This window comes from Oryctolagus cuniculus, chromosome 8 (genome assembly GCF_964237555.1).
Source record: "Oryctolagus cuniculus chromosome 8, mOryCun1.1, whole genome shotgun sequence".
Classification (NCBI taxonomy): domain Eukaryota; kingdom Metazoa; phylum Chordata; class Mammalia; order Lagomorpha; family Leporidae; genus Oryctolagus; species Oryctolagus cuniculus.
Genome location: NC_091439.1, coordinates 127393710 through 127420027, shown reverse-complemented (window position 1 = coordinate 127420027; position 26318 = coordinate 127393710). Strand labels below are relative to the sequence as shown.

At 38.4% G+C, this 26318-nt stretch overlaps 1 protein-coding gene across 3 annotated transcripts in view; it reads right to left on the bottom strand.

Moving 5' to 3' along the window:
* The window catches only part of TLL1 (tolloid like 1), a 229132-nt gene that overhangs the window by 29504 nt on the left and 173310 nt on the right, over positions 1-26318 (bottom strand). For all 3 annotated transcript variants that reach the window (XR_011378528.1, XR_011378527.1, XM_070048214.1), the window contains exons 13-17: positions 20082-20277; positions 18135-18260; positions 15252-15412; positions 12637-12817; positions 1200-1325 (exon numbers count right to left, since the gene is read on the bottom strand). Coding sequence is in view for 1 of the 3 variants with exons in the window: in XM_070048214.1 (XP_069904315.1) it covers positions 1200-1325; positions 12637-12817; positions 15252-15412; positions 18135-18260; positions 20082-20277 (790 nt within the window). In the remaining 2 variants the exon portion in view is untranslated. The remainder of the gene's footprint in view (positions 1-1199; positions 1326-12636; positions 12818-15251; positions 15413-18134; positions 18261-20081; positions 20278-26318) is intronic.

The window sequence follows — 26318 nt, the reverse complement described above, 5'->3', positions numbered from 1 at the left end:
TGGAAGAAAAATGAAGCACTAATGAGAAAAATAAGTGAACAGCTACTAGTCCTGGAGAAAACTTCTGAACTAACTTTGAAGAACAGCTCGTTCAATTAACATGGAATTTCATGTAAGTTTCATAATTTAAATAACCTTGCTCCACATGGTTAGTATCAAATTTCCAATTTTTTTCCACTTGAGAAGAAGACAGACAAGGAAGTAGAGAACTCTCTTCTGCTAATTCTCTCTCCAAATGCCCACAATAGTCATGACTGGGCCAGGCTGATGCCAGGAGCTAAGAATTCAATCCAGGTTTCCCACGTAGATGGCAAGAACCCAACTACTTAGGCCATCATTTCTGCCTTTTGAGGGTCTGCATTTAGAAAGTCAGAATTAGAAGCAAGAGCCAGGACATGAACCCAGGCTCCAAAGTAGTTCACAGTTACCTTAAGGGCTAGCCCCAATGCCTGCCTCAAATTTCAAATTTGCTTCATATCTCTGGGCCATGTTCATTGCACACAGTTGGTTCTCAATCTATTGATTTAATAGCATACCTTACCCAATTACAAATATCATACAGGAAAAAGAAAAAAAATCTCTAGATGCATATGATTAAAAAAATCTTTGAAATTTTCTAGGGCTTGGGGACAATATCTGGTAGACTCCTGCTGTGCCACTAGTATGCTTTCTTTGGCTAAGACCATGACATAACACTTTAAATGACACAATACCTACCATTTTCAAATGTTTTTCCTTTGGCAGGCATTTGAATTTGATACTCCTGATATTTAAAAGGACATCACTTACATAGCACATACACGAGATACTTTGGGGTGGGATATTACACCAAATGCAAAACATTTAGCACAGTTGAGATTAAATATGGATAGTGCTGCAAGGCCTTTTCTACAAAGACTGGGAAATAATGTGATTTTTCTGGCTACCAGGTGGCCTCAAAGCCAATTCTATGTTTGTTATACAAGATTACTCTAAGGTCACCAATGTGTGAAGTGCAAAATCTTTAAGTAATGCAATTATGAGGTTTTCAATAGTATGCCTTGAATCTTTGAGCACTACCCAGAATTTTTTGTTTGACCTTTTAATAGTCAACAGTGATGTTACTCATTGATATGGTCAACTCTGTTTGAAAGCAGTGCTTTACTAAAACCACATGAAATGTTACATTTCGTCAAGAAAAACGGCATTGTCATCCATACCTTCTTTGCAATCATGCTTATTTTCATGCAGCACAAATCCATTACGGCACTGGCACATGTAGCTTCCCATTGTGTTGACACATTCATGCTGACACCCGCCGTTATCCTTAGAGCATTCGTCTTTGTCTGGCAAACAAATAAACCCTACAGTTTAGCAAGTGGCTTTAGAAACAAAGCATATCAAAAGAGGTATTTAGTCATAATTAATATTAAGCTGGCAAAGGGTAAACTAAGTCACAGCTTTTCCTGTTTCCAACTTAAGACAAATAAAAAGTATAGTGCCTTAGATTTACTCTTTCCTTGTTTAGCTTGGGGCCTTGTATATGTTGAGTTTCCAAGATCATTTGTGCCAGGGAAACAACTTGTGATCCTCCTGTACTTCTGTGATGGAGTAGAAGTGTTGAGTAAGAGAAAGGATATCAACAGATCCTTGTCCAATTGATCTTATACATTTATTGCCAACTTTAAAATTGTGAGTTTAAATAAAGGCAAAAAATGGCATTTAAGTGGAGGAAAACCCTTTGGTGTAGTAACCATGGTGTGCAGACAGAGGCTAAACAAGGTTCCAAGATTTGTATGTAATCACCTTTTTAAAAAAATCACTCAGTAGGATGACTTAGATTTTTTTTTTCATTAACGTCAAATTAATGAATCTGGACATTTTATAACATTCCAAGATAGAAAAAAGGCACCATTAGACCATCCTAAAGAAGAATCTCAATTTATGTATTTTAAACAGATCTACTCTGGCAGACCAGTTTATTAACAAGTAATCCCCTAAAAGGGTGGTTTAGTGTGCTAGAAGAAAAATAGAGGTTAGAGTGGGAAATATGAGCTTTAAGAAATAGCCAGATAATTCATTACAAGGAAAAAAGCCAAACTAGACGAACAGAAAGTCAATCCAGTGAGAGGCATCAGCTATTGCATTATGCCATTCAGCTGCCCTTCCATGGCTGGATAGTCCATTAAAGCGAACCTGGCAGACTTCTGACACTCACATATGTTGTCTCACCACTAAGACCTCTCCCTCTACACAGAGAGAACAAAAGGGGTGCCTTACAGTCAGATCAGGTCTTGGGCTGAATTCAGAGTTGACATGTTCTGCTGACTTTTCTACTGAGAACTGGAGAGCTCAGGGTGGCATGCAAAATACACTGTTTTTGCTCTGTGTGTGTGTGTGTGTGTTTAATCAAATCAATATTCACACTATGGAGAAAGGTTTAGAGATGGTATTGTTATCAAGTAATCCTATAGCAGTCTTTGAAGTTGCATCTATTTTTCTACTTTTGGAGGTTCATTGCATGACAAACCCATACATATTTACAGGATACAGCCCTGCACTGACAATACTGGAATATTTCAAATCCATACAAGCAATTTCACAGATCTTAAAGAAGATATCAGAATCCATATAATTAGGGTTTAGTGTTCTCCATCTGTTCTTGACACCCATTACTCTTAATACTGACTATGGATTGCTTCTTGGCCTTCTGGCTAAGAACAAGTGTAACACTGACTATGGAGACTAAGACAACACTGACTATGGAGACTAAGAAAAAATGTTCACAAAGTGGAGGAGAGAAAATTATTCCCTAAAAGAACATCAAGTAATAAAATGTATAAGAAATCAGAAGGTAAGAGAGGATTGGTTTGTAAAATTGACTTTAGAGTAACTGATCATAATTTTGAACCCCTATCCTCTTAACTGTATCAACGATGCAAATTATGGTTTATGAATTATGAACGTCCCATACCGAAGGGCTGGATGGTAAACCACACTTCCTAACACCACGGTGTCAGCTCCTGTGCTTTCTAATTCAAGCAGTCGGGCAGTAAATTATTGAAAGTTATTATCTTACTGTGGCTTCCCAGAGACTCTGTACTTAAAAGCTTTAGCAAAATGTTTCCTCATGAGTGACTACAAAAAATAAACCTTTTTTTTTTTGTTCAATGCAAAGAACCAATAAAGAAATTCCTGATGCCAGAATTACCCTGAAATAGACATATATTTCCTATGAAAATGTTTATGTAATGGTGGTTTTATAGATTTGAATTAAGACCGGAGAGAGTGAACTTTAGCTGTATTGTGGGTCAACTAGGCTTTTCAGAGTGGTTCAGAAATGCAACCACCATTAGCTCACATTTGCCATCAACTGGTAATGAACCAGTGAACATTGACCAATGCACAGCACAGGGACCAACCCTGAGGAGGTAAAGGCATCCACACACATAGCCCTGCACTGTGGCATAGTGGGCTGAGCCTCTGCCTGCAGTGCGGGCATCCCCTGTGGATGCCAGTTCATGTCCTGGTTGCTCCTCTTCTGATCCAGCTCTCTGCTATGGCCTAGGAAAGCCATAGAAGTTGGCCCAAGTGCTTGGGTCCCTGCACCAATGTGGGAGACCCAGAGATAGCCCCTAGATCCTGGCTTCAGATCTTGGGGAGTGAACCAATATGTGGAAGACCTTTCACTCTGTTTCTTCCTCTCTCTGTCTGTAGCTCTACTTCTCAAACAAATAAAATAAATAAATAAATACTGCTCACATCATGCTTTTTTCAGCCTCCATTTGGAATACCATGCATGACAGATACAAAAATGTCAAATACAAACATTAATGTGTATATTATCCAGTAACACATATATTACTGCTCAGTGCTTGAATACAAACTCACATTACAATGAAAACAATTCTAACATGTAAAATATTACATGTAAAGTATGCCTAACATCTAGACATTCTAATTCCAATGTCATTTAACTAGGTAATATTTCTATTTATAGTTATTTTTATTTTTTAAGTTTTTATTTTTAAAGATTTTTTGAAAGGAGAGTTACAGAGAGGCAGAGGCAGAGAGAGAGGAGAGAGAGGTCTTCCATCCACAGGCTCACTCCCCAGATGGCCCCAAGGGCTGAAGCTGGGCGAGCTGAAGCCACGAGCCTGGAGCTTCCTCTGCTTCTCCCACATGGGTACAGGGGCCCAGGGACTTGGGCCAGCTTCTACTGCTTTCCCAGGCCACAGCAGAGAGCTGGATCGGAAGTGGAGCAGCCAGGACTCGAACAGAAGCCAACATGGGATGCCAGCACTGCAAACAGCGGCCTCACCTGCTACACCACAGCGCTGGGCCCAGTATAATTGTTTCTAATAGTTGATAGCATATAAAGTGACCTGTGACAATGATAACTAGAGAGAAATACAAGTGAAAGAAAAATCAATTCTATCCTTTGTAGCCAACTATTCAAAGTTCTGATATGCTGGGAAAATAATAAATTTAAGATAATTTTTGGAAAAGCAAGAATGGAAAGGGAAGAAAGAGAATAGGAAGAGGAGGAGAAATAGAAGGGGAAGAAACTTTATCACTTTTATAGTCATTATTGTCCACGTATGTTATTTGTTACTTTCCTGGTTTGTCAGTGTTTTCCTACCTTCACCCCCATATATTATTCTGTCTAATTTAATCAACATCACATGAAAATTAAGATTCATTAGGGCCCTAGAATATATTTATGGGTTACTCTAAATTTTAGCTATCCAGTTTAAATACCGTTAGAAGCAGCAATGCAAGTTATCATGTCTAGAAAAAGTATCATGCGAAACTACCTCCATGTGTCAGACATACAAAAAAAGAGAAAATTTCAGGAAATCAATGGATTACTTAAAATTATCCAGATGTTTGACATCATCATGCCCCCCAAAAGCTACATTTTTAACTTAATAGCTTAAGATGTCTCCGAGTTTAGAACAGAGCGTAGTGATTTGAAGACTACTTTTCAAATTAAAGGGTCTGCAATTTTGGATCATCCACAGTGATGAGAATTAAATACATCATAAAGAAGAATGCCGTAAACATTTTCTAGACTTCTTAGTTATGGAAGATCATCAAACTAGGGAGGGAAAAGTTATCAGCTGCATGATGGAGTTCTGCTTTCACTTTTCTTTCCTCCTCGTAGGACACAATCCCTACAGACCTACTGACAAATCCAAATCCAAGGAGAGTGAAGGTTCAGTTTTAAATGTTTCTCATAATGTCTGCATGATACACTCAGTAATTGAGAGCTCTATCAATAATTAATTTGAAATTTTCTAGCATTTTCATACAGTAGACACAAAAAGAAAGGACATTTTTTATTAGTGATTGAGAGAAAAAAATGTTCTGTTAAAGAGAAATAAAAATATTTCTATTAATGGAAATGGTGCCCTCCCTGGGAAGGGCATATCTGCTTCTCATTTCTCCACGTTAGATGAAGAGAAGGCTCGCTATTAGGAGGCACAGGGGTGGCGTTTTCCTATCAGAAGCCTGCAGCGGGCCTGTGAGACTCTCAGAGGTCATTGGTCTATGAATAATACATACTGGACGGAACTGAAGTGGCAACCTGTCTCAAGTTCTTGCAAGATTCAAAAATAAAAATTTTCTCTGTGCAGAAAGTTTTCTTATCTGTAGGAAAAAAAAGAAGCATATGGTCCCCGCAACACAACAGGAACATCCATGAGGGAATAGTCTCAAAATGAATGTTCAAGATAAGACGCAGATAAATGCCTGCCCATGGATGCACACATAAGGCGGCACACACAGTTCACCACAATCCTATGGAATAAATAATCATCTTCAGAGAAGCACTAATAAACCAATGAGAGCTTCCAGAGAGACAGTTTGCTGTTTCCATAAACACACGAATATTGACATTTCATTCCCAGTGAAAACTTGGAAGGAGGATTCAAAATCATGTAGGAAAGTTGCAATCCTGTCACTCTTTGTAACTTATTGCACTAATATTTAAAGTTTGATTAGAGTAACATCAGGTTGACTCTCCCCCACAAATATCAACACACATACCATGAGAGACGTGATGAACGTTTGTGAAAGAAATAATTATACACAGTTTAAGGCAGGTGTGACGAGGAGCCTGTAGATGGAGTCGCTGCAATTTACTGGTAGAAAACAGCAGCCTCTAAACTATTTTGTCTGACTCCTACATTCATTGCAGACAGAAATAAACTGGGAGTCAGGAATCCTGGGTTTTATTCCACTTCTGCCAATGAGCAGATCACTTAGTCCATCGGTAATAGAGTGCATTCTCATAAAATTGATCGCTGAGGGAGAGGCCTATTAAATTAGCTTTATATTTCAAATTCCCTGTTGTCGCTGCGGCGGAATCATAACCAAATCTCGTTATTAATACAGGCTGCTTATAGAAGGTAGTTTTCCTGTGCTCAAGTCTTATTGCAGAACATGGTTTTTATATTATTCCCCAATTACAAATCTAACAATTAGTTTTAAAAGCACGTCAGCTTTCCAAATGTGGCTGTTTTATATTCGTGAAGTCCTACTAATCTCCCCCTTTAAGTATAACACACTTACAGAAAAGACTGCTTTGCTCTGAGGAAGATGCAGTAATTTTGTTTCATCTCTTAGAATGAGTAAATGCATCAGGTATGTCTCTGCACTTCTGTACACCCACATCCATACACAACATCATATCAAGCTATGTTTGATTTTGCCACTATATAAAGTGAATCATTTCTGTTAATCTGATAGCAAATTTCACTCAGCCCCAGCAAAAGATGGTTATTTTATGTCTTCCATAAAATACGTCTGTCTCTATATTCTCAATTAGCTGAATACATGAAGACCCATCATTCCATAAAATACCTAAATAGCCTTACTAAGACAATCCAAACGTGTTTACTTGCCTTAATATCATTTCATTATGTTGCTCTTTAAATAGACCCTGGAATCAAAACAAGACATCACATCTGGATTTTTGTAGAGAAGTTTAAATATTTTCTGCTATAAAATTTGGAAATTTTTTCTCTCTCTTTCTGTCCCTCTGCCTGTCAAATAAATAAATAAATATTTTTAAAACCTAGTAATTTCCAAGTTTTCAAGTTACAGCATTTTAATGAATAATTTGTGATATATCAAAGAATTTACATGTAAGAGTTTCTTAATTTTATGAACATGGGAGTGATATAAATTAGTGATTAATATTTTGCTAATATGTTCTTAGGATGGCTCCAGCAATTACAGTTTTTAAATTTAAAAAGTGCTTATTTAAAAATTCAAAGCTATGTGCAAAAATACCTAAAATCTGCGATGTCATTATTTCATTATATAATGATATGTTGGAAGGAATATTATGGATACATTATTTCACTGCACACATTAAAATTTAAACATACTTTTTTGTCTTTTTTCCAGATGGATCACTTAATTGTAAGAAAGCTAAAATTTGTTATTAAATAGCTTTCTTTCCAAATAATAAAAAACCCCTTATTATCAAATGTTTCTTTTTACTATTGTTGAATTCCTTGGTAATTATTCTTGGAAAAAGAATGTGGAAAAATAGCTGAACATGCTCTACTTCTAATTAAGTTTTCATAAATCCATAACTACTTCTGAGAGTTTTAGAACACTGGCTATAAACATAACCATTTAAAACAGAATCTCCATAAAATATCTCTTGTTTAATGGATACACTCCAGGGACATTTATTCCACTGTCTGTAATAAGAAAGTTAGAAATTAACCCAATTCAACACACTCGTACTAGTATTAACTTGTATTAATATTTATTAACTAATTAATAAACAGAAAAATTTAATAGCTCCTTCATTCTAAAAGAAGATAAAATCTGTTGGGCAATGTTTATGAATCTAGAAAATTTGGGTAACAGGTACAAAAAAAAGTTCTCTTTTTCTAAATATTTTAAATATTCAAATCAGGGGAAAATTAAGAGTAGTTGGAGTAAACCATAATGCACGTTGTCTCCATCTAGACACAAGTACTCTGGGCAGCTTGATAATACAACTTTCAGGTTTGTAGCCACCCGTAGGCTTAGCTGTAGGCACAGTGCATAGATGGTTTGTGCACAGATTTCCATCAACATTTTATGACAGTCTGTTCTTTACACCATGATATTATTAAGCCATCTTTACTGTGTGAAAACCATAAAGTACATTTGCTATAACTTATTTATAATTTTCCTATTCTCACACCATTAACGTGGTCCAAATTTCAGTCATCATCGCATCATACAGAAATCGTTCTTCCTGATTTTCAGATGTTTCTTTACAAAAGAGTCCCCAAAATGACATTTCTGAAGCAAGCAAAACAGTCATTTTGATAACTCCTGAACGTTGGGGCTGCATTTATTTCTGTGAAGTCGAGTACATCCATGGTTTTCATGCTTTCTATTAATGTAGTTCTATATAAATATAATACAAAAAATAGCTACACATTTTTTAAACTTAAAGCATTAATAGAACTCTAAAATAGTATTCTCAATGTGAATACACCTATCCATTATAAGGGATGGTCTTCTGTAAATTATGATTTTTTTCAAGATGGCAACATTTCGCCATCTAAAATCTTGGCTGCACTCTCTTGATATCTGTAACAAATTGCACAACAGCAAATACAATGCTTAGCCTTGTTTTTTCCTGATCAAACATCCCCACTGACAGAAACTCCAGGAAATTAATATGAAAAAGACCCAACTGCTCATCCAGAACCATAGTATTTTAAATGCGAATCTGGCAAACTGTCAAAACTTTTTAGGGGATTCAAAAGGGAACACTCGAAGTCTAGACTTAAAGATAATTACATTGGACTTCACAAAGCAACAATCTACTAAAGAAATGAAAAACGCATCTGTTGTTGTTTTCCAGGTCATACTACGTTAGTGTAAGGTATAAACAGATTGCGCTTGCAAGACACCATGATCAGCTCTAACGTTTATAGCAGTTGTCTGTGGAAAAGAATTACAAAGGTTTAAATGCTTTGTGACACTGCATAGCTTACTGAACTCAGTCACCTCATCTGTCAAACCAATACGTAGAAACAAATGTGACAGAGGTAGCGTCCAACCTCTGGTTAGGACACCTGTGTCCTGCATCAGAATGTCTTTGTTTGTGTCCCTGTTCTGATTTCCTGCTAAAGCAGACTCTGAGAGACTGTGGGTGATGCTTAGAAGACTGGATCCCAGCCACCCACACGGGAGATCTGGACTGAATCCCTGGCTCCAGCTTTGCCCTCTCACTCCCCAACTCTGTGGGCTTTTGGGGAATGAACTAGAGTGGGAGTTCTTTCTCTATCTGTAGTCTCTCTCTCTCTCAAATAAAAAAAAAATAAGTGAAGATAATATAAAGGGTTTTCAAGAATTCATGGTGACTGGCATAGCGGGTAAAGTCATCATCTGCAGCACCAGCCTCACATACAGGCACCGGTTCAAATCCCTGCTTCTCCACTTTCAATCCAGCTCTCTGTTAACGCACTTGGGAAAGCTACCGAAGACGGCCCATGTGCTGGGGTCCCTGCACCCACATGGGTAGCAAGGCCCCAAGCACTTGGCCCATCCTCCACTGCTTTCCTAGGTGCATTAGCTGGTGCCGGATTTGAAGTGGAGCATCTGGGTCTCAAACCAACGCCTTATGGCATGTTGACATGACTGCGGCACAACAACTGTTCCAATTTCAAATTATTTTGCAGAAAAAAACTTATTTTTAAGTTTATTTATTTATTTGTATTATATGAAAGGCAGAGATAAAAGAGTAAGGGAGCTCTTCCACCCAGTGGTTCACACTCCCAAACGCCTGTAACAGCCAAGGTTGGGCCGAGCTGACGTCAGGAGACAGGAGTTCCATCCTGTTCACTCGTGTGCGTGACCAAGTTCTTGAGCCACCATCTGTTACTTCCCCAGGAATGTTAATTAGCAGGAAATTGAATCAGAAATAGAGGGAGGACCGAAACTCAGGCTTCTAACGTGGGATGAGGGTGTCCACACAACAGCTTAAAGTGCCGTACAATATTGTTTAATATGCAAGTTATACACACCCTTGTATAATATGAAAATATGGGGTTTTAATTTCTCCTTGACCTTTATTGTCCCCTTCACTTAGTCACTTTTTTATTTTTTTTTATTTATTATTTTTTTTTTTTTGACAGGCAGAGTGGACAGTGAGAGAGAGAGAGACAGAGAGAAAGGTCTTCCTTTGCCGTTGGTTCACCCTCCAATGGCCGCCGCGGCCAGCGCGATGTGGCCGGCGCACCGCGCTGATCCGGTGGCAGGAGCCAGGAGCCAGGTGCTTTTCCTGGTCTCCCATGGGGTGCAGGGCCCAAGCACCTGGACAATCCTCCACTGCACTCCCGGGCCACAGCAGAGGGCTGGCCTGGAAGAGGGGCAACCGGGACAGAATCCGGCGCCCCGACCGGGACTAGAACCCGGTGTGCCGGCGCCGCTAGGCGGAGGATTAGCCTAGTGAGCCGCGGCGCCGGCCACTTAGTCACTTTTCATGCCATCAAACAATCTAGGCTGACATCTGAAAATAAAATACGGCCAGGCAATTGATTTATATATATTTCTTCTTAAAGCACTGAAAAATGCTAAAAATGGAGAGGATTTTCTAAGATGACAGTATACAGGAGCCTGATTTACGGATTAGTTATTATGAGCTCTGATACTACGAGGGCACTCAGTGCATTTCACCAAGCACAGGTGCACAGAAATAAGATTCCCGCCTGTCCTGGAGAACAGCATTATCTGCATGTGTGTTCGATATGAAGTACAAGAATTAAAGAAGCAAATTTCATATTTTAGTAATGTGACTCTAAAGCCACAAATGAATGTGGGTATGCTTATGGTTTGGAAAATTTTCCACAATCAAAAATATCAGAAAATGAATTTTAGATGTTGTTTTTATATTTTGTACTCAGTATGTGCAGCATCTTGCAAATATCTTTTAAATAATATGTATGGCTACAGTCATGTAAAATGAAAAGTACCCCAAACACCTTGAATAATATGAAGAAATTTGTTCATTTCATAATTTCAACTTTAAAAATAAATATTTAGACGGTCCTAAGGTAAGTAGCTTTGTTGCCATGGATCACTCAAATTTGTAAAATACACATTTGTAAAATTGTAAAATCTAAGAAAGTATTCCAGTCATTAAGAAAGGGTATTCAGGGGCTGGCACTGTGCTGTACAAGGTTAAGCCTTGGTCTGCAGTGCCGGCATCCCATAGTGGTGCTGGTTCAAGTCCTGGCTGCTCCACTTCTAATCCAGCTCCCTGCTAATGCACCAGGTAAAGCTGCGGAAGATGGCCTAAGTCCTTGGACCTCTGCACCCACGTGGAAGACACAAAAGAAGCTCCTGGCCCCTGGCCTGGGCTGGCCTAGCTCTGGCAGTTGTGGCCATTTGGGGAGTGAACCAGCACTTCCTTCTCTGTATCTCTGCCTTTCAAATAAATAAATACATCTTTTTTAAAAAGGGTATTAAAATCAGCTTTGAATAGAATAAACTTTAAGTGGAAGCATGAGAAGACTTTTTTAAAGGTAAACTTAGAAGAATGGAATGAAAAAAACTGGGGAATGGAGATCTTTGCAGAAGACTTCAAAAAGTTCACGGAAAATGTGAATTATCTTTTAATTCCATTTTTCTGTAACCTGTATTTTTAAGGGACTTTTGTGTTTGAGTTGGCACTCAGTGGCACTTGTGAACCATTAACTTCAATTACACGGAAAACCCCAAACAAACCCTGGGCATTGTAAATCTCATTAATTTTTAAACACATGGGGACTGGAATAAATGGACTTTGAATTAACTCAATCCAAATTACCTGATATGAAAACATAATTGCAATTCCGTTGCCTGAAATCAGTCGCCAGTTGAAAATGCAGAATAGTTTGCTATGCTAAGGTTTATTACAATTTTATCTGTTTTGAAGTTTCATAGGAATGTTTTCATAAAACATGAGTCTGAGATTGAGAAAATAAGGGATTTTAACGGACATTTCCATATAATTTTGTAAACCTCGGGGAGCATTTCATCAAATGTCCCTTCTTTAAGAGGGGCATCTTTGAGTTGCTTAAGCAAAACATTCAATTCAAAACATACAACTGCAATCCTCAAGCATACCCGCTAATGCATCATCAAGAAGGTCAGGACTCGCATATTTCTAGACTTCCTGCTTTGTTTCTACAGCAGTAAGGTAAAGCATAATATTAACATGAGCCTAACAATGAGAGTGAAAATGTGAAGAAATATGCTATAAGAAAAAAACAATGGAAATGTTGCTAAAATGAGATATTTTCAAAAACCAAAGAAAAATCACATTGAAAAATCTGCTGCTTTTGGGAAGTCTGGTGTCCTTGGTTCCATCTACCTGTAGACAGTAAAGTCACCATATAAACTTTTAATATTTTTGTGTTGTTTTACCAAAGTTTCTATTTCTTAGTTAGATCTTAAAATAATCTCTGATTGGAGGCAGGCCACATTTCATGAGGGATCCTGTTATTAACACCCTCATTTAAGTAAAAAATTATGAAACACAGAATAACGTCCATCCTATGTGCCTTACAGAAAGCTTTAAAGATTAGCCCCCATGTACCCAACCCACTTGGAACACAGTAACACCCACAGACAACACGTGAAGGCTTATACCTGAGAAAAAATGTGCTTTGAAGCCCTTCTTGGAAACAGTATTATCAGACTTGAACTCGATTCTCATGTTGTTGAACTGGGACGTGATCACTTCGGGCACTTCAGCTCCGCAGAACTTGCCGTGTAACTTAGCCTCAGAGGAAAGCCCACTCCAGATCTCCACATAATCATATTTGCAAACCTGCAGAACACGTTAATGTGGTCAACAGACCCGAGAGTCGCAGATGACTGACATTTACACATGCATTGCGTTTTTATTCCTGTATCTAGTATGATGTTTTTATTCCCCTCTTTATTCCTGTGTTAATGTTAAATCAAGCTGAAATAAACAGGTAAAGGAAAGATAAACAAGACTAGCACAGGGCTCAACCATGAGTCTGAAGGGATGAAACAATTAGAGAGATGAGAGCCCCAGGGGGTGCACACACATATGTATGCTTGTTTACATCTTTCCTAAAATATTAAAGGAGAGTTGAGATGAATGTTTGTTGAGGCATAGGCACTGATAATCACAAGACAAGCAACTCTGCCCTTTCAAATCAAACTCCTGAAACCTTCACCAGGGACTGTGAAAATACTTCTTACATGTGGTCTTATTTAATACTGACAGTATATGACATAGCCTATGAAATCACCAATAGCAACAGAAACTGTACTTTCTATGGTAGAGATGAGAAAACTTAGCTCTAGAAATTTTTTATACAACGTGGTCAACATTTTCTTAGCCTACAAGGCAAGGTGGTGATGAACAGCACGGAGTGTGGTTTAGAACCGGGCTGTCTCACAAGAAAGCCACATTCTAATCAGAGCTGCACCATAAACAACTTTCCAAGTGAAAGACAGATACTTGGTATATAAAAAGCAGGCATTTTGCCTTTCCAATTTGCTAACGTCTTGGAGTTGCTACATACTAGCGAGTTACTCTGTATGATTACTGTAGAATTGCAAACAGACCGGAACTCTAGTAAATGGGACAGAGGCAAAAATCTAGCTCATTGTGACTTACATGAAATGCATTAACAACAAAAGGGAAAAAGCTAAGCGAATCTCAGGCAATAAGCACTGTTGTGGCCACTAACAAACATTGTGTAAACACACTTTCTCAAAGTTTCTGTAATAGGACATGTTCTATAGAGTATATGTTGTATGAATGACCTTCTTACATAAATGTTTAATTAGCAACATTTAACAGTTTGCAAAGGATCTTTCTGCAACTGAGGAGGACCCCATGAGAATCATGCTTTGAGAAAACAAAGCTCAATTTACGTAAAACCTGAACAGAAACCTTCAGCCTTTTAAGCAACACCTATCAAAAATGAGTCAAAGAATGTCACATCCGTCATAACTATAGTTTTATGGAAAACCATGAAAACAGAAGTCATTCAACACTGAATTCATATGAAATCACAGAATGGGTAGTAAAATTGAGATTTTCAAAATGTGTAGCTCATAAAAAGTTTTTGCAAAAATATTACAAAAATCATTTTCATTATTTCAATACTTCCCACAAACTCAAGCTAGTATTAATGTGGATAAAGTATGCTGAAAAGAGTAACTCTATTCTTTTCTATCATGAAACTTAATCATGATGTTAACAGAAAAAAGCTGAAGACGTCCAGTCAGTTCTAGGCTTCTACAGTTCTCTGAAATACATCTTTATTATGGTTCAGATTTCAATTCCCTTTAGGTAATGAAATAGCTATATCTTTTACATTGAAACCACTGATATGGACTAATCTCATGGTATAAAATGCACAGATATTACAAACACCTCAACACGTACTGCCCTCAGGCACACATGCCTTACATTTCTGTTCTCACACTTCTTTGCAAGTGTTCATCAGATATACATCAAAGACATGAGTTATTTTTAATCACGTTTAGAGGTGATGAGTCATGTTCATTTTCAAATAAACACAGAAACTAGTTATTGGGACCAAAGGTGTGGAAGAAGTTAGTAAGAGAAAATCAAGTATGAGAGATTAAATAAATACTTATAACCTTTTCTCTGGAATTAAACTTGTGTAGACCAATCATACAAAGGACATTCTTCAACAAGTTCTCATTCTTATTTCTAGGCTTGCCATTCATTTATATTTGGTGTACTATCATATAGAAACTTTCAAATAAATAACTTCACTTGTTTAAATGTGGTTACCTAGCAGAAAATGCTACTATTGATACAGTATGCAATAATTTGTAGAAGATAGCTTCAGCTCAACATGTCTTACCGAGGTTAAAAAATTAATTATTTATTTATAAAGCATGCACACATTCATAATGAAAAATTACTTTCATAATGAAAATACACCCACTTCTACAAATAAGATATACCAAGTTGTTCCAAATGGATATTTTTGTTATGACTCAAATCAAAATCCACTGGGTATTTTTTTCCCAGCCATGACATGAAGCTGACCCTAAATACTCCAAGTCTCTAACAAATGGAGAAAATGGTGTATATTAACTACATGAATTAGAAACTCCCTCTAGGTAATTTCCTATCTCCCAGAAACAATCTAAAATAGAGTACTATGCTCTTTTTTAAAAAAAGTTTTCTGATTTGCCTTCAGGGATTCCTTCATTTAAAAAAAATCTATTTATTGCTCACTTACTTCATTGCCTTCCAATTCAAAAAACTCAAACTTCATAGATATTCTGTACTGGGTTGGTGCAACCACTTGCCACACACAGTTTTTATTAGGAGGATACTCTTTGGGCCATCCTGGGGTGGTGATGGTGCCATTAAGCTTGGTAAGAAGTCCGCCACAAGCAGCTAGAAGAAAGAAAAGGAAGGGTATTCCCTTATTAAAGTCACCCCCTTCTTAGCACAGTTCCACTGATACCCAAACATTCAAAATAGCCAAGATACAGGACCTACCAGGATATGAATGAATGGATGAAGAAAATGTGGCACATAATAAAATGGAATAGTATTCAGCCATAAAAAAGAATGCAGTCCTGACATTTGCAATGCATGGATGGAAGTGGAGGTCATTATGTTAAACAAAGTCAGGCACAGAAAAGTCAGTACCAAATGTTCTCACTGTATGTACAAGGTAAGTTGATCTCATAGAAGTAGGGAGGAGAATAGGGTTGACAGAGGCTAGGAAGGTTGGGCAAAGAGAAGATGGAGAGAGGTTAGTGATTGGGTACAGAAATCAAGTTAGATAAATAGAAAAAGCACAAGTGGTCTCTATATAGTACAGTAGGGTGACGATAATTAACAGTTATTTACTACAGATTTCAAAATACCCATAAGAGAAGTTTTTCAATACTCCCAACACAGAAAAACAATAATTATGCTGATGTGATCACTACACATTGTACACATGTAAAGAAATAACATACTGTGCGTCATGAATACATGTAATTATTAGGTGTCAATTATATAAGTGAATGAAAAAACCGCCTTCTGGATTCCAACAGACACTGAAGCTACTGTTCTTTAGTTTTTAGAACAACTATGGCAATCATGAAACCACAGTTACAAAATATCACTTTGCAGCTTTGCAACCAGGCAGATAATAGATGTACAACAATATTTTAGATCACTTTAATCTTTGGCAATCAACCTAAAGGAAACTGGGTGTCAGTTCTTGTATCTCTTAAATGGGTTCACCATAATAATATCTTGTAGTGTGCCTTGGGTACTTCAGAATTCACAGAAAGAATACATTTTAGAATTGATAGAGTTGTGATAAGGAAAAGATATATGTAAAGCATAATATAGTCCAAAATCATTCTTTCTTCAATCTCTTTTTTGCCAAGACAAGCAATGATGTATTACCTGAGTCAGCGGGCAAGATAAATTATGACAGATACAACATATTTGTTATTCCACAAATCTCTGTTTAACAACTGGTTTTCATTTCCTGTGGATGATCTATTTAAGAGAGACACCATTTACTTCCCTTCTTTGCTAACAGCGAAGTTAGCAAAATCAAAGTATCCCAGAGCAAGTTGTGTGAAAAGATCATATGCACATTTTATAACTAATTCCCAGGGAGTCAAGAATTGCTTAAACTAAATGGTCTCTTTGATTTTATGTACATGTCACTGATGTGCCAAGTCCTCTTTTTGAAAGGTATGGCATTTTGTTCATAACAATGTATCTTAATTAACAGAGAGAGGATTAAGTGTTTAATAGACAAAAAAAGATCAACTTTTACAAAGAAATAAGGAATCACTGTTTTTTTAGGTTGGCAGATATGGAATGAATTCATTAAGGAAACACCTTAGGCACCTTTGCCTCTTACATCCTCTAGCAGAGACACAGTAGAGAACAAAGTGCTTATTTTCAGGGAGCTTGCATTTCAGTGGAACACACCAAAACAAGTTAATAAATACAAAAATACAAGTATTGCTGCAAGTCCTGTGGTGATGCATTCGACAGGAATTTCTAAAGAGGAATAAAGGGGGGACAGGCTGCAGGAATGAAGATCCAAATGTTTATTCTCTCTCCAGTTTGAGGTGTGAGGCCTCTGGTAGGGTGGAGGAGAGGGAAATGAGAGAGCCAGCTTCAAATTGAGGGCAGAGATCTTAGGACATGGTAAGACAGCCTGGCAAACAAAACCTCACATGGGACTGTAAAGAAGAAATGTGGATAACCATGACAAAGTCATCTTTGTTTAAAGAAGCATTTATTCATGAAATGCATGTCTGGTTTTAGGCTAGATGCTTTCTGTCTACTACATGCTGGAGGTAACAAAAGCAATTCCGGTTTAGGGCTGCTGACTTAGAGACCACAGAGACCACAGTAAGAAAATATCAAGTCATGGATGGATGGATGGATGGATGGATGGATGGGCGGGTGGGTGGGTGGGCAAATAGGTGGGTAAAATATCTAGATTTAGAAAGAGACAGAAATGCATACATGCACACACAACAGCATAGTAACCAAAGGAGGACAGAATTGATTACATAACAAGAATTTGTTATCAGCTGTGACTTTGAATTAAGTCTTAGTAGTTTTTGGAAAGAGGTTATTATAGGGGACAAGAAAGGCATGAGGGAAAGATAGAGATAGAGATAGAGATAGAGATAGAGATAGAGATAGAGATAGAGATAAAGGATGGAGACACAGTTAGAGACACAGAGAGCACATGAGAATACAAAACAGTCATCCCTCCATAAGTGGTTCTTCAACACCTCTGGATAAGGAACTCTGTGGCTGCACAAGTCCCTTATACAAAATGGTGCCGCATGTGCAAATAACCTGTGCACACCCTCCTGTATACTTCAAATCATTTCTAGAAGACCTGCAATATCTCATACAATGTACATGTTATGGGAATAGTTGTCTCACTATCCTGTTTAGAGAATACATACAAGAAAAATGAAAGAAGGCTGCACTTGTTGAGCACATGCTTAATTTCTTTTTGGAATATTCTGGATCAGTAGCTGATTGAATTCGCAGAGGGGCAACCCGTGGATGTGGAAGGAGGACTTGGGCAGCAATGAGGGTGCGTGCAGGTGCTGCCCGGGCCCAGCCATACCTTCGCAGCTCCTCCTGTCCGGCCCCAGCTCGTAGCCCGGCTCACAGGCACACTGGTAGCTGCCCAGGGTGTTCAGACACCGCTGCTCACAGCCGCCTCGGTCAGCTTTGGCGCACTCGTCTTCCTCTGCAAAAACGGCAGAGTTACAGGATGACCACCGTGTTGTGCTTTCATAGGCCATGTTTGAAAACAGGATTCTACCTGGCTCTGAGGACAACGAAGACAACGACTCACCTCTCCAACACAAGAAGAGGGAACACAGCCTTTGCTGGATGACTTGCAAGAATTCAGGTCCCGCAACCCATGAATTAGAGAAGCAGGCTAAGTCCTGGATCTACAGCAGGGCTACCCAGAGCCCACATTATCCCAGCGTGTGTTTGCTCTGAATTTGAGCTTAGAAGGGGATGATTAATGAAATAATAATAATAAAAAAACAGCTGCAATAGCATAGCTTCACCTACTGATTTCACAGAATAGTTGCAAGATATGTCTCAAAATGTTTTTAAAGAAATAACATTAAGAAAGAGATTGTGGGAATAAAAATTAAAAACAGATGAAAATCCTAAATTCACTGGACCTCTTTCAATTGAAAGCCTTTGGTGTTTCTTACAAATACATTTTGAGCCAGAAAATATAACTATCTCACATGTTTGTGAATGTATATACTATTTAACTGTATATATACATATGAAAATATGCATAGGAAATATATATGAAATATGTTATTTTCATTTTCTAGATTTATTTATTTATTTGAAAGTCCGAGTTACAGCAAAAGAAGGAGAGACAGGGTGAGAGAGAAATCTTCCATCTATTGGTTCACTGCTGAAATGGCCACAGTGGCCAGGGCTGGGCCAGGCCAAAGCCAGGAGCCAGGAGCTTCATCTGGGTCTCCCATGTGAGTCTTTGCTGCTTTCCCAGGTTCATTCGCAGGGAGCTGGATCGGAAGTGGAGCAGCTGGGACTTAAACTGGTACCTATATGGGATTCTGGCACTATAGGTGATGGCTTTACCAGCTATGCAATGGCGCCAGCCCCAAAACATATATTATTTTAAAAAAATGTATGACAGAAAATCTTAAACATATAAATGAACATTTGAATAAATATTTTAATACATGCAGTAAAAGTGTCAAGTTGCTCTGCTTTTTTAATTCATATGGTGAATATTTAAGCAACTCAGAGAAAATGTGTTTTACTGTTTTTTAAGTAACAAAATATTTAGGTTATCTGTAAATTTTCATATATACAACTGAGTACATTATGTATCCTATAAAATTAGTATAGAGGAAACATTTTTCTCTTTCTTCATAACAATTTTATTGCACAATGACACACTTAAAATAATTTCCTATGAATTTCAGAAAGCATATTTGATGCTATTTACCCCAAAGCAACTTTCTTATCTCAGTAATATGCAGCTAACATGGAACTAGAAAGCAAACTGAAATGCAGTTATGTAATCACAAATTAAAGTTGATCAGTTCTGTCTTTGTCAAAAAGACACTTTAGATATCAGAAGATCCTGTTAAGGAAGCCACCGGGAATTTCCCAGGGGGGAACAGCATCCTGTAAAGCTGAGTTTAGACGCGCTGGCATCTGGAAATAAATCGATTGTCTGTGTGTCAGTGCACTCTCTTCTCATTGGGAATCTTTTATTGATTATATGCACTGCAGATATTTAGTCCTGTCTGTGTATCCCTTTCTGGATTTTGCTAGTTTGACTATTTCATAAGAAACAGATGGTTGAGTGCCCTAACGGAGTTCTTACTCTGTGCTTCAACGTTGTTTTACAAAAAAAATGTTTTCCACCAAAACATATCAAATCATCCTTATAAACTGTACCTACTCCAACTTTTAATACAATTTTAATTTCGTCCTCCCCTGGAAGCTAGATGCTGTATTTACTCCAAAGAAAGTTCCTCATTCGTAAAGGACTTCCGATTACCTTTAAAGAAGTTAGCGGCAAACCCAGCCTTGTTCACAGTTCCGTCAGAAACAAACTTCATCCACAAGGTGTTGGAGGTAGATCTTATGTCTTCAGGCTTATCATAACCACAGAAACGCCCTATCAAAGGGCTGTTTTCGCTGGTTCCATCTCGAACCTCTAGGTAGTCATAGGCACAGTTGTCATGTCTTTCAATCTACAACAGTGAATATAAATCTTATTAATAGATGAAACAGGGGCTGGTGTTGTGGCACAGCAGGTAAAGCCGTGACCTGCAGTGCCCACATCCCATACGAGCACCGGTTCTTATCCAGGCTGCCCCCTCTTCCGATCCTGCTCCCTGCTAATGTGCCTGGGAGAGCAGGGGAGGATGGCCCAAGAGCTTGGGCCTCTGCACCTACATGGGAGACCTGGAAGAAGCTCCCAGCTCTTAGCTTTGGCCTGGCCCAGTCTAGCTGTTGCAGCCACCTGGAGAGTGAACCAGTGGCTGGAAGATTTCTCTCTCACTCTGTCTCTCCCTTTCACTGTAATTCTGACTTTCAAATAAATAAATAAATAAATAATTTTTTAAAAAAATAGATGAAACAATTCTTATAGGAAGATAATTAAGTACTCTCAGTGTTATAGTACTGACATAGTAAGACTGAAGATGACTTATATTACATAAGTGCACATAAGCATTCCTTATGAGTGTATATGATAATGCATTGCACATTTTTTATTACAAAAACAATACAGGGACAAGTACTTTACTTGGGTCAGGATCAACAGAAGATAACTAACTTTTTAAATGAAATTAACTTCTAAGTACTGATTCTTTAGTAACTAAACCTGAAAAAAATACCCAGACTTAAAATGATCATTGAAAACACTGGCCATATAAACTTTAAGCAATGATTTGTTCTGAAACATAGTCATAAAAATAGCCCATCACTCATCAACAGAATCATTATTTTATTCACAGAGAAGCTGAATCCAAATTTCCTTAACAAATGTAGTACAAGTTTAGGCTACAAATATAATTTTGAAAAGTGACTCTGATAATTCTAGAGGACATTTCTTTCTAGTTGATGACTCTATCCATAATTAGCATGACTGTATGTAGACTACTGCTTGACTGTGGAGTCAGCACTGTCTTGCCCTTTCTCAAGGTAACATGGCCTTGTTTGGATGAGCCCTGCCACCTCGACACACTCTTCTTTAGCCAGATAGCCTGGGGAAATGCAAGCTCTTTCCTTATCAACGATCACACTATCGGTCTATGTCTATGAAATTTTATGGAAAACATATTCAACGACCTGTGTTTTGGTCCTGAACTCCTTAAAGCCACAGAACGAAAACTTACAAATTATTTTAAAAATAATAATAATCTTTAAATAATATTTTTGCTTTTAATTTCAAAATCTTAAGAGTCAACTCCCTATTAGATATTTGAAACTAGAAAACAGATACACTAATCTACAAATCAAAAACCATTGAAAGAACCACACGTTATCTATCATTTATCATACAATTTAGTAATTTGTCCATTTTCTTGTTACAAACCAATGTCAGGAAATAGATTCTTTCCTTGTAGCTACAACCTGAATGCATGAGACTGCTGTTGTAGTTGCTAGAAATCTCTTTTTTATCAATATATAGACAGCAATAGTCTTCAAATTAGGTAGCATAAGGACAACCAGAAAAAAAAATTGGGGGGGAAATACAAATGTAGTTGGAACTAAGTACTGCATTTGCTGCTTCCTTTTCCCAAATCAAAAAACAAGATTCATTCATTCTTTCATCAAATACTCCGCGTCTCCTCTCTGTGCTAGGCACTCTTCTCTGTGCCTGGGTACCTGATGTGCATCATTCACTTAGCAAAACAACAAAGAACCTGTCCTTCTGGAACCCACATTCTACTGACAGAAACAACAATAAAACCACTGAGTGGGGCTGGCACTGTGTCTGGTGGGCTAAGCCTCCACCAGCGGTGCTGGCATCCCATCGTGGGCTTGTGTCCCAGCTGCTCCTCTTCCGATCCAGCTCTCTGCTTACGGCCTGGGAGAGCAGTGGAAGATGGCCCACATCCTTGGGCCCCTGCACCCACGTATAAGATCTGGAAGAAGCTCCTGGCTCCTGGCGTTGGGTCAGCCCAGCTCCGGCTGTTGTGGTCATCTGGAGAGTAAACCAGCGGATGGAAATCCTTTCTCTCTGTCTCTCCTTCTCTGTCTGAAAGTCTGCCTCTCAAATAAATAAATTTGAATAATCTTTTTTTTAAAAAAAATCACTGAATCATCAAATATTAAAAAGTAGTAAATTCCTTGGAAAAACATAAAGTGAAACAAGCTAAGAATTAGAAGGGCGGATCTTTATGCTAGCAGGTAGGAGGCTTGTTAAGATATCTGTGTCCCACAGGTGAATATTGGGTATGATTTTCAAACCCAGCTCCTGATTATAGCTTCCTGCTGATGGGGATCCTGAGAGGCAGCAGGAGATAGCTCAACTGGTGCATTTCCCACTACACATATGGAAGCCTGAATTGAGTTCCCAGCTTCTGGATTCAACCTAGTTCAGTCCTGGTCAGCGTGGAGATTGGTTAGTCAATCAGCTTACGGGAGCTGTCATTCTCTCTCCGTTGGTCTCTGCCTCTCCGATAATAACTTAACTTTAAAGGGATCTCAATTATTCTCTTCCTTTGCACCATTTAAAATAAATACACATTTTTTTTAGAAAGGGGAGGAAAGTTTGCAGTTTTGAAATGCCTTCAGGGAGGGGCTCACTGAATATGATTCATAAATCTAGATTTTGTTCCTGAAAATAAATCCTCTTTATATGTGGGGTTAAGGAAAAATGAAAAAAATATTTACGTAAACAATGTCTTGTTTCAAAGCACACTTTAAAAACGGATGCTGTTTAAATAGGGATTGATTCAGAGCTGGCAGGGCACAGTTCTTCCAGCTACTCACCAGGGATAACAGGTGCATACGACCAACTGTACATACATACACTCTCTGGTCTCAATCCTTCATACACTGTCTTCTTCATAAATATGAGAATGTTCCCAGATGGCCAAAGGCCATTCATCCGTCAAAATGGTATCTACAGGCCGGCGCCACGGCTCACTAGGCTAATCCTCTGCCTTGCTGCGCCGGCACACCGGGTTCTAGTCCCGGTCGGGGCACCGGATTCTGTCCTGGTTGCCCCTCTTCCAGGCCAGCTCTCTGCTGTGGCCAGGGAGTGCAGTGGAGGATGGCCCAACTGCTTGGGCCCTGTACCCCATGGGAGACCAAGAGAAGCACCTGGCTCCTGCCATCATATCAGCGCGGTGCGCAGGCCGCAGCACACCGGCCGCGGCGGCCATTGGAGGGTGAACCAACGGCAAAGGAAGACCTTTCTCTCTGTCTCTCTCTCTCACCATCCACTCTGCCTGTCAAAAAAAAAAAAATGATATCTACAACTTTCAAGGTATGGGATTTGATAAACGAATAAGCAACACTGAACCAGTGACAAAGCTGCAGGGGAAATAACCGAAGATCCCAGCAAGTCATCCTGGCCTCCCCTGCTTAGAGCAGGCAGAACTGCTCCTGATTTTCAACTTGTTTTGGAACACTGGGGCTGGGGAGTATTTTAATAAGACTGCTTTAAAAAAAATCACAGTGAGGGGCTGGTGCTGTGGCGCAGCGGGTAAAGCCATGGCTTGCATTGCTGGCATCCCATTTGGGTGCTGGTTGAAGTCCCAGCTGCTCCACTTTCGATCCAGCTGTCTGCTTTGGCCGGGGAAAGCAGTAGAAGATGGCCCAAGTCCTTGGGCCCCTACACCCGTGTGGGAGACCCAGAAGAAGCTCCTGGCTTTGGATCGGCCAAGCTCCGGCTGTTGCGGTCAACTGGGGAGTGAACCAATGGATGGAAGACCTCTTCCTCTACCTCTCTTTCTCTCTCTGTGTAACTCTTTCAAATAAATAAATAAATCTTAAAAAAAAAACCACAGTACTACGAATGAAGAAAATAAGACACGTGATTGAAGAAAATGAAACAAAAGTCTACATTTCCTCAGTTATTAAGAAGAAATGGGACAACGGATATTGTCTTCATAAAATTCACACTTCTAACAGATACACAATAGATTGCTATAATTTTTAATATAAAGTATATTCACTGGTTACTTAGCTAAAATTGGATGCGTAAGTATTTCATATGATACACAAACTGTAAATATTTCATGGGTAAAATGTATAAAAATGGGCATTTTAGTATGAAAACCATTAGTATATAGTTATCTGTATTGTTTATTAAATATTACCTGTCTGGTATGGAGTAAGGAAACAGAAACATAGACTGTAGTCCCACATAGTAAATGCCAGTTGTTGAGTTGGCTAGACAATACAATACGCATCATACAAAGGTTCATAATATTCAGTAATGCAGTACTCCCAGCAGCAAGCCCGGATACTCAACAGTGACCGGAATGTTCTGTCCTTTCCCAGTTCATTCCCAAGTGCAACGCCTGCACGATGAGCCTACGCTATCGTGTCAATGATAATATGTTAGGAGTCATAACAGGGAACGCAAATCAAAGTTTGAGCTGTATTACTTATGCTATTTGTGCAACTTTTTCTCCAGCTACCTCAAATTTCTTCATCAATTAATGTTCAGAATGGATACAAGGAAATATAGCTGGGGCTAAAAATCAAGTCCATTGATGCTATGCCAGTAACCTTAATTTCCATGAGAAAAAGAACACCCAAATCAATGATATATAAAAACAAAAACAAAATAAAAAAAAAAAAAGCAGTTCCTTCTTGAGCTACATCATGCACACAATTCAAAGACCTGGACACAAAGTCATGCATAATTACACATATAATAAATGCGTCTTGATAATGATGGTGCTGACTTCTTACAGATTTTAAGGTAATCAGAGCATACACCGTACGTAAGTATGGCTGGTATATCATAACATAAACCCGACCTAATATGCACATAGAAATTAAAGTGAAAATGATAGAAAGCTCTAAAAATTTTCATAAAATTAATAATTAAATGATATTGGAATCAGATCCCAATATGCAAAGAAGGAAGAACGAGTACTATGACTTGCTAGATGGGTTAATATTGTATTTCATTACTAAGTGGGGGATCACACCTCTAATGGCCTAGTAGACAGAAACCACAGAAAACTGCGGAGATTTCCACTTGGCAAAAACAAAAGTAAATTGAATTGAACCCACAGCCACCAACCTCGCATCCTGAAGCGGCCGCGGTGTGCGGTGCGGTGCGCTGCGCTAACTGCGTGCGTGTGAGTTCTCTCGGAGAAGGAAAGTCAGCCCTGGAGGAGGGGCCGGCTCCGGCGCGGGGCCCGTTCCCACGCCTCTGGGACCACTTCATAAATCTCCAAACAGTTTATACCCGGCAGACGCATCTACTGCTCTGGCAAGAGCTCTCAGAACCCTGAAACTCCTAAACAACAGTTTCCTTTAAAAGGTCCCTATGCCACCCAAGAAGTTAAATAATGAAATTCCCTTGGGATCTAGAAATACTCCACTGGGGTGAATATTCAAAAGAACTGACAGCACAGTCCTGCATTCCACGTTCATAGCAACATTACTCACAACAGTCACAATGTGGAAGCGACCCAATTGGCCATGGATAGATGAACAAAGAAAATCACAATGGAATATTAGTTAGCCTTAAAAAGGGAGAGAATTCTCATATATTTCACAACATGGCTAAACCTTGAGGCTTATGTTAAGTAAAACACTAGTTGCAAAATAATAAACACTATATTATTCCACTTCTATGACTTACTTAGAGTACTCAAATTCATAAACTGAAAGGAAAGTTGTTGCCAGGGACTAGGGCAGGGACAAATGAGGAGTTATTATTTAATAGGCACAGAGTTTCAGCTTTACAGAATGAAAGAGTTGTGGGAATTGACTGCATAATAATGTGAAGATACTTAACACCACTGAACAATACATTTAAACTTTGTTATGATGCTGAATTTCGTGTTATGCATCATGTACTACAATAAAAAAATTCTACTGTGATGTAGGTTTATTATATAATTACTGCAATAAAATACAGTAAATGCAATAAAAATGATACTACCTTTATAGATAATATAATTTTAAGTAACGTATTATACAAACAATATTAAGACTCTTTTTTGCTTTTGGAGAGAATATAAAAGAAAACTATGACTAATAAAGACAATATGAATGAGCATTTATCATTCAAGCTTACATTCGTTTTAAT